Source organism: Protomyctophum parallelum, assembly GCF_964188405.1.
Source record: "Protomyctophum parallelum genome assembly, chromosome: 4".
NCBI lineage: Eukaryota > Metazoa > Chordata > Actinopteri > Myctophiformes > Myctophidae > Protomyctophum > Protomyctophum parallelum.
The window spans coordinates 31,525,537-31,540,106 of NC_139700.1; the positions used below are offsets into that span (position 1 = coordinate 31,525,537).

The 14,570-nt window shown below is 41.1% G+C and overlaps 1 protein-coding gene across 1 annotated transcript in view; it reads left to right on the forward strand.

Moving 5' to 3' along the window:
• The window catches only part of appl2 (adaptor protein, phosphotyrosine interaction, PH domain and leucine zipper containing 2), a 36,222-nt gene extending 23,592 nt beyond the window's left edge, over nt 1–12,630 (forward strand). Inside the window, exons 12-21 of the mRNA XM_083762617.1 lie at nt 44–86; nt 582–638; nt 2,331–2,425; nt 4,724–4,885; nt 5,296–5,348; nt 6,077–6,251; nt 8,469–8,505; nt 10,136–10,294; nt 10,833–10,880; nt 11,720–12,630. Coding sequence (XP_083618743.1) covers nt 44–86; nt 582–638; nt 2,331–2,425; nt 4,724–4,885; nt 5,296–5,348; nt 6,077–6,251; nt 8,469–8,505; nt 10,136–10,294; nt 10,833–10,880; nt 11,720–11,851 — 961 coding nt within the window. The 3' untranslated portion in view covers nt 11,852–12,630. The remainder of the gene's footprint in view (nt 1–43; nt 87–581; nt 639–2,330; nt 2,426–4,723; nt 4,886–5,295; nt 5,349–6,076; nt 6,252–8,468; nt 8,506–10,135; nt 10,295–10,832; nt 10,881–11,719) is intronic.
• The last annotated feature ends 1,940 nt before the right edge of the window (nt 12,631–14,570 follow it).

Genomic DNA, 14,570 nt, shown 5'->3' on the forward strand with positions numbered 1-14,570 from the left:
CATTGAGATCACATCCTTCAGCTCTCGTTCCCTATAATTCCAGGTCAATGATTCTACAAGCGGAGAGCAAAAAGGAATATGAGGAGGTGAGCATCATAGAGGCCACTTCTTTACATGTCTGATGCTCCTTGTTGTCTAACATCTATCTGCCTAATGTAAGTCATTGTCTTACACGTGCCTCATGTTCCTTGTGTCATATACTTTTCTCAGTGATTATTGTGCCGATTACCTTTTCTATAACTGAATAATTGAGAAGCGTGTTTTCATTGATCGTTGAATTAGTTTTTGTTTTATATGTCAATACATTGATGTGGGGAAAAATGATCTGACACATTCTCACAATGCGGCGTGATGTGAGACATTTGCGAGCTTGGCTTATAGATCGGCTATTTTCACTTTAAAGAAAATGTAACATACACCTGCTGCCTGTGGTACTTGGCGTACTGCCACAACATAATATTTTGTACTAGTGTTTTTCCATGGTGGTACTAGTAACAACAATAGTATTTTGGGGCGAGGTGTCATGTGTTGGAACAGGAGAGCCTGAACACGATGTCTGTCTTTGTGCTTCCTCCTTTCAGTGGATCTGCACTGTCAACAACATCTCCAGACAGATCTACCTTACGGACAACCCAGAGGTAGGCTTGTGATCACACAACAATAACGGCTCTATAAGCAGACAACGCATCTCACTGAGGCCTGGTTGTTGGCTTGTAGATATGTTATTTTACTAGGCCTACAGAATATAACTTAATCTTCTTCTGGACTCGCAGAAGAAGATGCGTGTGCGTGTGTGTGTGCGCGCGTGCACACACACACACACACACACACACACACACACACACACACACACACACACACACACACACACACGATGACATCAGTGGCATGACATTGTTCTCAGTTGTCAGATGTTCACCCTCTGATTATAATAGCCAGCCTCACAGTCTTTGTTATTGCACCAAATGGATTGTTCTAATTTCTGGAACAAACAAAAGGTAGGCGGCTGCTTGGGAATCCCCGTGTTGATGTGTCCTTGAGCAGGGCAGTGAACCCTGTGCGGGTTGGTGCCTTACATGGTATCTGCTGTCGGTGTGTGAATGTAATGCACATTTGTAAATGCTTTGGATAAATGCGCTATATAAATGCACCATTTATTTCACACTAGTTTTTTGACAACTTATCTAAATACAATCTTTTGTTGACCCTCATGCCACAAGCTTGTGAGCTTGTAAATTGGGGTAAATAAAAACATATATTTGTTTTGTTACATAATAGAGCTTCACAATAAATGCATGCAGTACAGTACATGTCCAGTATTTCCTTCTGCAATCTCTCAGAAAGGTGTATGTTTGCACAAGGTTTGACTCTGATACGGGGCGTTATTGTCCACAGATAAGGCCCTCACTATCTGTTCTCACACGCACACACAGCTGAAGGATGACTTATCTTTTGCCTTGGTTGTGTGCTTGTGCGCGTGTGCTTATGCACGTGCACGTGTGCGTGCCTAACAGATAGCCTGTTAGTAAGCTGCATTCTGGAACCATTTACTCATTCCTGCTCTCTGTGCCTGGCGTGGTTAGATTATTTTAAGTAGAAGGATGCCTTCCAATGCCTGTTGAGAGACTGGACACTGTGCCATGCATAATAATGAATGCACAGTGAATCACTCAGTACAGTTGATTCTTAATGCAGTCTACCATCAGAAATTCTCAACCTGGAGCGGGGGGTTAGATTTAGCAAATAATTGGCAATTTGTCACATTATATGTGATGGCCTTACCCATTCTAATATATGAACAGGAAATTATATACAGTGTGGGTAATGCGATATAATAGATCACATTGATTGGGACGGAATTGTTAACGGATGGATGGGAAGTTGGGCACAAAACGATGGATATATTGTCATAGACAGATGGATAGATAGATAGATAGATAGATAGATAGATATGTCATTAACTGTCACTGCATCTCTGTATGTATTCATCATTTTGTTGTACCGACGTTGGCGGTCATAGCGCTGTCACAGTAATGTCGAAACACTGCATGACAGTGCATGTGTTGGCGCTAACACACGTAACGTTGTGGCTGCTAATTCCCCCGCCGGGGCCGAATGGGACTCGAAAAACCCTGTTGTATTTGTCTGGCACGGCGAAAGGAGGTGGTGGAAGTGAGGAGTGTGTCACCCGCGTAGTTAAAGGTTATATAGAGTGTAGAGTATAGAGTATTTAAAACGCTTGCAGTGAAAGTGTGCCCTCTTGTGGTTTAAAATTACTTGCACGTTGATAAGTACATGGTGGTTCTGTGTGTTGTTGTTGTTGTGGTCAGGCTGTGGCCATCCGGCTGAACCAGACGGCCATCCAGGCGGTCACTCCCATCACCAGCTTTGAGAAGAGACAAGAGGGCTCACCAAACCCTGACAGGTGAGGCACGTCAGTGTCAAATGTTGTGCATTTTCTCCAGTGTTCGGAATATACAGTTTCACCAAATAATATATCACCAAATTTCCAAGGTATCCAAGATAGTCCGATATCTGGTTTCACTAAAACATATTTTTCCCCCTAAAACCTTTTTTTAAGTACAGAGTTACCTACACACAATATGGAGAGAGCGGCATGAGGATAGGACAGCTCTCGTACAGTAGATACAGAATAAATGGTGGTGCATTTAGTTTTTTGTTTGTTCTCCAAACCATCCCGTGGGCCGGTTTGGAGTGGACCCCCTGGCCAGATGCAGCCTGTGGGCTGCGCCAGTTGACAACACCAGAAACAGCCGATGCACAATGCGTCGCACAGTGGGGACGCAAGGGTTCATAGTATGGTTAAACCATTCGACAAATGTAGGCCACAGCTAGAGGCTGTAGCCATTTATGGTTTCTTGGTACAGAGTGTTTTGGATCCCTGCTCTAATTTCCACGTAACTTTCTGCCTTGAACTACTTGCTTCTATTCTGTTTCTCTTCCAATGTATTTCGGATCGCACAAAAGCTGTTATGTCATCCTGACTCAACTTACTGTGTTAATACAGTCTGTTCAGTGGGAAAAATGTGAATGCTTTTATTTTGAGAGAAAATTGGCGAGTACACTCAGTTCAGTACAGTACAGTGGCAACAACAAATAGCTTGTGAGTGAGAGTGAGAAAGGGAGAGAGACTGAAATTTGCTTTGAAGTGAATCTTGTAAATTTAGACTGAACTGAACAACTGAGTGGGTTATATAACTTGGCTCTTGAAAAGCAGCCTTTATGTCACTCGGTGAAGGAAAATGCATGCTTCAATAGTAGAGGTCTTTAAAGTTGGAAATATATTCACGTATTGAAACCTCTGTGATAAGCGAACCGTGCTAAGGTAGACAAAGAGCAGTGATGTAAATAGGTTTTCAATGTAATGAGTACAGGGATGGTCTTTTCGATGAGTCCCACTTCAGCGACGTTAATATTTTGTAATTTTTACAAATTGCAGCATTTAACTACCATTTAATCTCTGAAAGAGCGATATCCTAATTGTCCTCTGCTCTGAGACAAGTGCACATCATTATTTCCAACTTTACTGCAGTCTTCAAGTAGTAACTTGTGAGTGCGGTCAGCTCTGTTGTCAGTACTTTTTGTGTTGGTATTTTGTGAAATACATGCATAGTAGGCTATATTTTATTTTGTTGTTCATTTTCACTCACAATGTAATTAACCGGGCTGACGTCCCCGGTACACTGCCGGCCTACTGGCGCCATCTTGGATGTGTCTCGCCTACAGTACATACGTAATTAGAAAGCCTACTTTCATTAGTGGATGCACTCTGAGCCCCCCACCACACGTATAAATGCACTTGTTGGCCAGAAAGGGATTGTTTTTACCAGACGGAAAAGAATCTTTTCTATGAGGTTTTTCTCTTGGCAATATGGTAGAGTGGAGTAACTAAAAGTATTTATTTTCCGTTGGAAAAACAATCCCTTTCTGTTATACGTGTGGTGGGGGGCTCAGAGTGTGTCCACTAAGGAAAGTAGGCTTTCTAATTACACAACCCATCTTTGTATTAGGTAAAACGTTCTTTATTTTCCCGCTACAGAAGAGAGGCTGGTCTGCATTTCATGCGAGAGCTAGACGCCATCGGTTCCATAGGCTTAATGCAGGGTAGAATTATCATTAGGGCCAGAGCTAGTGGCCAGGAGGTGAGCTCTGCAGAGCTGCCTCTCGCTGGCCATGTGGTCAGTGCTACAGTGTTGTTAGACCTGCTGCTCTCCTCTCCTCCTCTCACACCCGTTCTCAACAATAAAACAAATACTGTCTAAAATAAATTCAAATAAACAACACGTTCACATAAGAATAAACTGTTCCAGATCGCGACCGCATTCTTTTAACGAGACGCGTTTCTCACACACACACACACACACACACACACACACACACACACACACACACACACACAGCCCTGAAACATGACTGTCGCTCGTCTCATGAAGTAGTGAAAGTTTAAGTTGTGATTTATTTAGCCTATTTGTATTAATTTCAAAATGACAGATAAACGTACAAATTATCAGTACAGGGCAGGTGGAACGATGTTATAACTTAAGGCCCGACACCTCATCCTTCTCTCTCTCTAGCAATTGTTTTCTTGGTACTGTTATTTACTACCATTTAATATACCCTGTTGTTTTTGTTGACTTTGGTTCATGCCTTTTACTCTGCAATTGCACTTTGTAAGTCACCCTTGCCTCTGCCCCCCTGACAGAGCCAAGCCAGGAGGCGTGCTACAGGGCAGCAGCGGGGGCTTTTCTCAGAATGCGGGCGCTGCTCCCGAGGCAGACGACCTGATAGCGCCCGGCACCCCCATTCAGTTTGATATCATGCTGCCCGCCTCAGAGTTCCAGGACCAGAACAGGAGCGGGGGGAGGTAGGGTGTGTGTGTGTGTGTGTGTGAACAGGAGCTGTGTGTGAGTGTGTGTGCGTGTGTGCGTATATTGCGTGTATTCACAATACGTGTGTGTGTGTGCGTGTGTGCGTGCACGCAGGGGTTCTAGATTAAACAAATTTCCTGAAAGCTGTCCTTGTAATGGTTATTATATTAATTCCAGGAATCTGAACACAGGGGTTTAATTATTTCTCCTTTGTGTGTGTGTGTGTGTGTGTGTGTGTGTGTGTGTGTGTGTGTGTGTGTGTGTGTGTGTGTGTGTGTGTGTGTGTGTGTGTGTGTGTGTGTGTGTGTGTGTGTGTGTGTGTGTGTGTGTGTGTGTGTGTGTGTGTGTGTGTGTGTGTGCGTGTGTGCGTGCGTGCGTGTGCGCAACTGCGTGGTGCTCTTGAAAGGCGCACAAATCCCTTTGGAGAGACGGATGATGAGTGCTCCCCAGAAAGTGACGGTAAAGCTTAATGCATTTTATTGTATACACCATTATACTATTAGCGTGTCTTAGAAGTGTTCGTGTCAGTGTTGTGCTTGACGTGCCAATTTAATGCTAGCTTGTGTGTGTGTGTGTGTGTGTGTGTGTGTGTGTGTGTGTGTGTGTGTGTGTGTGCTCCAGGCAGCGCACGCACGCGCCTGCTTGTGCTCTAGTGTGTTTGTGACTATGCATGTTTTAGTGTTTGTTTTCACATTAGGTTAAATCTAAATGATTAAATAGTTTGATAATTATCCTTCTACGCTAATGGAAAGGGGGTACACAAGCACATGGCCGTTTCCCTTCTCCTACCAAACCACTCCGTTAGCACACATCTCTGCAGTAATCCTGGTCTCTAAACTACCTCCCCCTGGCCAGCCGGGGCGCCTGATGGAGGGGAAAGGAACTGGTCGGAAAAACGTATTCCTTCCACGCGCTACGTCCGGCCGGGGAAATTCCCCCCTGTCAGGTGAAAAGAAGCAGCTTGGACTCCTCATGCATAGAAGGAAGCATGAGGTCAGTCCGCTGCCCCCCCAGGTTGGCAGAGGAGGTGTAGCGCCCAGGATTACATTAGATAATTGACACTGAGTGAAAAAAATGGGTTGCAAAATTGTGGGATAAAATAAAATAAAAAAAGAACCACAGATGGCCCCCATACCACTGGTTGAAAACCACTGCTATATATATTGTTTCTCCTGCCCCACATGCAGACTCCCTCCTGCAGCAGGTGTTTGCGGTGCAGTTCCTGGGCTCCATGGCGGTGCGCCGCGGAGACAACCGGGAGGTGATCTACGAGGCCATGAGGCAGGTGCTGGCCGCACGGGCCATCCACAACATCTTCAAGACCACCGAGTCACACCTCATGGTCACCAGCAGCTGCCTCAGGTAGGTCTTTGGAATGAAACTTTAGGCACGTTTTATTTTTGTCACCTGGAATGTTTTAGTGTTAGTATAGTTTTAGTCAACTAAATGTCATGCGGTTTTAGTCGACTAAATCTACAGTTGATTTAGTCGACTAAAATATATTTTGGCGGGCCTTGATGCTGTCGTAATGATTTTACACTTGTACAGCACAGCGCAGTACTGTACTGTACTGTACTGTACTGTACTGTACTGTACTGTACTGTACTGTACTGTACTGTACTGTACTGTACTGTACTGTACTGTACTGTACTGTACTGTACTGTACTGTGTGCTGCGATGCGTTGTGAGATTATCGGCTATTTTCAGCATGCAACCAAGTGTAAACTGATTTATACTGGATCTCTTGTCCACTAGTCCCTTCCTTACATTTTTGTCTAGTTTTTATTTGTTGACGAAATTTGTTGACGAAATTGTCAATATATTTAGTTTTATTGTAGTTATAGCTTCGTTTTCAGTTAGTTTCCATTTAGTTTTCGTCAGTGAAATAAGTAGTCGACGAACATTTTTCGTCTTAGTTTTAGTCGACAAAATCAACACTACCTGACACAATGATTACATAATCTCCTAATCGCAATCCCTCCCCTCCCCCAAACACAATGGGGTAATAGCAGCTTCATAACCTCCAAAACGTGACACGTTTTGAGCTTGTAGATCAGCGATTTCCAATCCAATCCACCTTGTTTATGAAAGCACATTTTACACAACAGTTGAAACAAAGTGCTGTACACAAAGACATACTAAAATATCAAAGGCTTCATGTTGTTTTTTATATATAAAGTAATTAAATATGTACAGTATGTTATTTGTCATATCTGTGCAATTTTTGTGATATTCCGAGAAACACAATTAAATTATTTGAGTGACAAATAATCATAATAATGAAAATGGCTAAGCTACAAGCTCACAGGTCGATGCGACACGTTGTTCCAAGCTAAAAATAGGATGGGTGGGCAGCTCAATGTAACATTGGCTATTTTGTCCAAAATGTTAACTAATAAAATATTGGAAAATGTTAGTCTTTTTAGTCTTAAGTAAAGTATACATGATAAGAACGGGCTTAATTTCTACAATTGCTGCAAAAGCTGTATATCCAGTCATTTTGGAACATAAAGAAGAAGTTGAATGATAAAAGTCTGATAATGATGTAAAGTATGTATGATGTGAACATGGACGGTACATTACTTGAGATTTTCTTAATGCGTTGAGAGGAAACAGACTTAACAATAACACTCATGAATAGACTGATATATCTATATACTGCGTGTACTGTATAGTGTGTATACTGCACATTGTTTACAGTATATCTGTAAAGATAAATCTGTTTATTTGTTGTGTAACAGAAGTTTGACGTAAGGCTAAGTGACAGCCTTGGATGTATGGAGGGAGTCATAATTTACTGCTGGCCCATTTAGACCTGAGCTCGATTCTACAAAATGTCTTCTAAATCCTGAATCAGTGGTTCTCATACTATTTCATGTCAAGGACCCCTAGAATCATATGCATTTGGCCTCCGACCCCCATCTCAAAATATGTTGTTTCAGTGACCCCCCAGAAGCAAAGATCTGAGTTAAAAACGTTAGCTCTGAAAGAATATATATTCCAAATTTGCACCAAATTTTCACGATTTTTCAAAAAAATAGCAGACCTACAAGCTTTTGTGACAGGCCTAGTGTGCAGGGTGTCTCTCAGCATGCTGCCCATAGTTGATCATCTGCTCAGTGGAATTGGATACAGAGGGGGAGCTGGCACCAGACACACCGATGACGTCCTCATCAAGGAGAACGCCCGGGCAACCGGCGATGACTGACGAAACCATGATGACTCTCACACAGAACACAGTCATTACCCTGAAAACCCTTACACAGCATATAATTTCCTGTCATTTAGGCCTGACGTCAAAATTCAAAAAATGTCTTCTAAATCCTGACAGTTTTCTGAAAAACCTATGTTTCTATATCAGTGTTGCTCAATATTTCATGTCAACCGCCATCTGAAATATATGTTGTTCCAGGAACCTCTCAGAAGCAAAGATTTGAGTTTAAAACGTTCGCTCTGAGAGAATATATATTCAAAGATTTGCGCCACATTTTCACGATTTTTCAAAAATAGCAGACCTACAAGCTCGTATGCTATGAGCTTGTAGATGAACATCATTATCTTTCCTCTTCCTCACAATAGGTTGATCGACCCTCAGACTCAAGTTACAAGAATAAGCGTAAGTTTTGCAAAAATCACTAAGTAAGTAAGTAGCCTTGGGAACCAACTGTTCCCGAGAATAAAATGGTGAAAATAGCCGATCTGGTGTTATATATTGCCTCAAATTATGTTCTGAAGAAATGTTCTGTATAAATGTCCAAATGTTCCAAGAGATATATCAGATTTTCCTAGGTGTTTTACTGACCTTAGACTTATTGAAAAGGGGTGAAAAAAAGAATTGTTCCAAGGGCCTCCTGGTGTCTTATTTGTCCCTATTTCCAATACTGTGAACCAAAAGTCCAAACTTCTACACTACAGCACTTAGTACATGCACCAGACGTTTAAGAGGTTTAAGGTTATTACAGAGCGCTCATTCATTACTAATGGCCTGATTTACCATACATTTGAGATTAAGAGATTATCTGAAATATGGATTTATACAAAAACTCTGTGTTATCTAAATTGTAAGAATGGTTTAATCAAAATATCTATATTTATGACTTTTAATGTCTACAATTAATAGTTACCATTGCCAAATGGCAGGAGCGATAGTTCAGCTTCCGCCACCATTTTATTTTCTATTTAGAGTTGTAAGATTTGCGGTAATTCATAATTATAATGTTATCAATTAATGGCCCTTTAAAAATAAGTTAAATAAGTCCTTGGCAGTGGATGAGTTTTAATTGTATAAGATCTAAAAAGTAACTTCTCAGGAGACTTGCTTTACAATGAACCATTGTAATAATCTTACAATGGGGCTGACGGACAGATCGGTGAGGTCCAATCAGGGGGTGTGCAAATCTCTGCCCCTCTAGACCAGAAACCTAACACGTTGGCTCAGGCTAGGGCTTTAGTGATTAGTTTAAGGTACTGTATCTTTTAGTTAGATATCTTTTTTCATGTTTTATCTCTTTCTTTCTTTTGTTCTGTCTGTGTTCTGTCCAATGCATGGATTTGCATGTAAGCAACCCCTCCAGGTTAAATTGTACCTGTATGTGCACATAAAGTGATTCTGGTTCCACAGTTATTGTGGGCTATATGCACACAATAACTGTTCCTACTTCCGGGCCCCTTCTCTACTTCCTTCACAGGTGCTACAGATGATACTAACTTACGGGTCCATTTCGTTCCATTTGTACACTCTCAAGGTCATTACACACTGGCAAATTAGCGACGCGATGCGAATAAGTGATCTGAAAATGCGAAATATTGTAATTGCAGTTCGCCTGCGAATCTCTGCAAAATACGACACCAGAGCGAACAAATAAAAGCGAAAACGGTCGCATTTTCGCACATTCGCACATTCGCCACTGATGTGGAAGCTTGCATGGACTTCAATTGTTTCTTTTTAAATGCGAATTATTCGCACGAATATATCGCGTCGCCAATTCGCCAGTGTGTAATGACCTTCAGAGGTACACACCTGTACAGGGCCTTTTAGAACCCACTCAAGGACACTTTGAGACCCACTGGTGTAGCAGAGTGTTTCCAGTGAGCCAGCATGCTCTGTTTGGCCAGAAAGGAACAGAGTCTTCATTAGTATCATCGGTAACACCTGTGAAGGAAGTATGGAAGTGGCCCAAGTTCTTTCCAAAATGGCATGCATGCAATTTATAGCCCATTCCGTCTCCGTGTCGCCCCTCTCTCAGTTCCAGCTGGGGGAGGTGTGCCAGTTCGCGGCCCACCAGGAGAACGGGAGGCTGATGGGTTTCGTGGTGGAGAGTAGAGACTGGAGCGATGGTGGCGAGGATGAGGGCGAGCCCTCCTACAGCGCCTTCATCTTCGAGAGCAACACGGAGGGCGAGAAGGTGTTTCCATGTCTGCTTATTATAAGCCACGTTGGGCTTGTTTTTCCCTGTATAGTCGCTTATAAATTGGTGGTTGCGGATTTTGGGGCTTGTTTCTAAAATGTAGTTGATTATTTGGTCATCTTACTTTCTAAATGTTGTTTAAAAGAGTGCTTCTCAGTGCTCTAAGCCCCCCACCCCATGAGTTTGCAAACCCCTCACTTCTGAAAATATTTTGTGCCAGAGACCACGCCATACAAGATTTGTGTTGATTAGAAAATATTCCAAAATGTTTCCTTTTTCTCTGAAAATAGCAGCTCTACAGGTCTACATGTGCCGCAATGTGACACGTGAGTTTGTAGATCTGCTATTTTCAAAAGTGCTCATGATGTGGCCTATAGTCACTTCTTTTGGGGCTTTTTTTCATAGACCTGGTTGCTTGTTTCTCTCGCCAGACAGGCTGCCTGAAGTGATCACAGAGCGAGAGCCAATGCATTCAATTATCTTGACTTTCAGTGGCTTTTGAGGCCTGTTTGACATGTGTTTTCTTCTTCCACAGATATGTTATACAATAAGCCTGGGGAAGGACATTATAGAAGCCAAGAAGGTAAACTACCTTCTTTTCAGTTTCAGAAACTAATAATAATAATAATTAATATTAATATTCACTATACACATAAACCTTATTAGCTTTTTTTAAAGTCTCCAAAATCAGAATTCATGAAATTATGTTACAATTTTGGTGCCGTGTCATTAGTCAGAAGGTTCATTGTTCCGAAATGACTATCCCTATCTCTAACCCTAACCTAAACCTAACCGCAAGCACGGGAGCAAACCTAAACCTAACCGCAAGCACGGGAGCAGTGCATGTTCGGACTAACGGGACTTCGGATCTATGGGTAGTTCCCAAAATTTTACATACTGATTTAGTGCATATTTAAGATCTAAGACCTAATTTGCATATAAAACATAACTTCTCAGGAAACATATTTTATTTAAACCCCAAGTATAAATGAGAATTTGATGTACACAAGTACGGTAACTATTTGTGAATTACATCAAAGATATCGAGTAGCTCTCCAAACATAATCGGTGATGTTCAATAGTGGGTCTTGTAACAGTGGTTCTCAAACCATTTGGCGCAAGACCAAAAAAGGAGACGTTTGGCCCGGGACCCAAACTAGTGAAAACAACAGATCTACAATCTCACAGCTTTTGCTATTTTCACAAATTCTGAAATTATTTTATTTATTATTATTTATTTTTTAATTTTTTCATGAAATTCTTTTGAAAAATGTTGGAATTGTTTTTAATTTGTGAAAAGTTGTGATTTATTTACTCACAACCCATATGAAAATTGGTCTGCGACCAAACATGGGTCCTCCTCCTAACCCACTGGCTGAGAAACAGTATTGTAACAGAATTCCTGTGGGTTGTACCCTACAGGACCCAGAGGCGCTGGCGCAGCTGATGAAGACGATGCCGCTAACCAACGACGGCAAATTCCTCCTCTTGGAGTCGGAGACGGGAGAGACAGAAGACGGTTCAGGACCGGAGGACCTGGAATCTGAGGCCTAGTGCCACCTGACCCTGGACAGGACAAGCCACCAAGAAGACCCCCATGGTCTTGACCTTAACTCAGGCAGGAAGAAGAAGCCTTTTCCCTGGGTCAGAGTCTCCCTAAAACTCCTCCATTCCTAACACTATAGTGCTATTGTTCTGGCTCACTTCCATTATAGATCTGTGTAACGTCGCTGTCGGGTGGAAACCTTGCATGTACAAAAGTGTTCCCTTTCGAGACATCTCTCAAGACGGATTCTGCTACAGACAGAATGTGTTGGCATCACTGCCCTAAACATGTAGTGTTGTTGTTAGTAGGAATAAACACAGGGAAGGAGCCAAACTAAGCTCCTGTTTCTACACAAAAAGGGATGTGGTGTCCCCTAGAGGTAAAGACAAAAATAAATTGCTTTCCCTTTTTTATTTTTTACATGGGTTTCCAGAGTGTGGAACAGTTTTCTGAAATAGTGAAAATAGCAGAACTACAAAAAGACACGTTGTAAGCTTGTAGATCGGCAATTTTCACTACTCTTGAAGTGTAGAAAGAAACGTGAAAAAGTGGAAATTGTGGACGTATGGGGTTTGCGCCCCGACAGCGATGTGCATAAGAGATGGCCTGCATGAGAAATGTGAGCGGTGCTCCTAGGCACGGTCCTGGACCCCCCCAAAAAATCACTTCTAATGGACAATCCATTGTACAGACAAGGTGAGCCTCAGCGTAGGTCTTTTGGGTTGGTAGCGACTCTATTTTTGTTACTTACAATAAAGGGACGCTGTATAGGTGTTATTAATGTCTACTTATTCTGTCCTTCTTTTCCCTGGTGGAGCTAATGTTGCTCCATTGCTTCAGCGTTTACAAAGTCTAATTTTCATTTTTTATTTTATTTTATTTTAGAGATGACCCTGTATTGTACATGTATACAGTCCGGGTTAATACATGAGGTACAGTACATCAACTACAACTTGACATGAGATTATTTCTGGTTTGTGTGATTACATTTCTTGGCATTTCTCTTCGGGACAATGCTATTGCACTTCCATTGTTAATAACTATTTAATGAAAGGAAAGGTAAGATTGCAGTAGAATGCATTAACAGGGTTGTATGATTTTATTACTAATACAGTATACAATGAAGGATATTTTAAGAGAAAATCAGACTCAAACGTCCATAACCTTATTGTTTGCAAGGCATTGACTGTTGCATAGCTTGAAATTAATAATTAAGTGTCTTGAAGCGGTGTGCACAGTTGGTGAGGATGGATAAGTGCTGCATTATAGGAATTGTTTTGAGGATCAAGCAGAGATCTTAAAACAGGGGACCCAACATTTCAAATAATGTAATGCAAAACATACACAGGAGGATGTGTAGTACAATTAATTCATACACAGTGAATCAAAAGGCTTTGATCGACTGTCGATGCATGTGAATAGAAAATACACTATTAAAACGCTGGAGAAACTTTGTAGCTATTTACTGTGTTCATGACTTTAATTTTTCACTCAGAAATGCTAATGTACTATCTTGTAACTTTCATGGTTACCGCCCGGTATACAGTATTTGGTATTTAAAGAAGACATTTTTCTAATTCAATGTATAAAACATACTAAACACACTTGAGAATACTACCATTTGAATTTTAAACTCCACGTAAGTTGTAGTAGCCTACAGCAGTGATACTCAAACTCAGGCCCGCGGGCCACTTCCGGCCCGCGGCACAATTTTGACTGGCCCGCCAATCAATGTGCTTAATGTCCTCAAAGTCACGCATCCAACTTTAGCTTTAAACTGAACAGTTTGGATCTTCAGTTCCAGAGTTACTGGTAGTATACTGTATTTAATATTTTTATTGTGTTATATATTATATTATATATATATATATATATATATATATATATACATATACTGACAAAGTTAAAAAAAGAAGAAAGAAAAAATTAACTGCATAATTTCATGGAGGAGTCATTACATTACAATATGTTACACTGTGGAGGGCATAGGCCCTACAGCTAAATACTGAGTAGCTTCAATATGACATTTGAGCAAGGTGAACTAAGAATGGCTGTCATATAATATCTTTGCTGTCTGGAAGAAACCACCCAACTCCAAAATGTTTATTTTTCAGAAAATGAAAAATTTACATTTTTCAGGAAATTAAAGGACCACTTCACCACTTTTCAACCTTATAATAGGTCCTCAGTAATAATCATGATAAAATGGTACAATTTTGTTCTACTCAGTCTTTGTCTCATAGGAGGGCTGTGGGCAGTCTTCCAGTGACATCATCATTAGGCAGATTATTTTTTAAACAAGATTATTTTACAAAAATGTTTAGATTTTCATTATCGTGAGAACGATGGCTTCCATTTTCACATTGCAACTTTTCAGGACTAGAAAGCTTGCAGTTTTTATTAGCTTGTATTCCCCATCGATGATGTCACTGGAAGACGGTTTCTGAACTGCCCACAGCCCTCCTATGAGACACAGACAGAGTAGAAAAAAATCGTGCCGTTTCTTCAAGATTATTAGTGAGGACCTATTATATGAAGATAGGTTGAAAAGTGGTGAAGTGGTCCTTTAAGTAAACCTTATATGTTGAAAACAAAGCAATACTGCCTCATCAAAGTTGGTGTTGTGACTTTATATATTGTCAATTACTTGAGAGGGAGAGATGATTGAGAATGCATTGGGTGTTTAAGTTAAATAACTCAGAAACTACAAAACATTTCAAAGTAAAA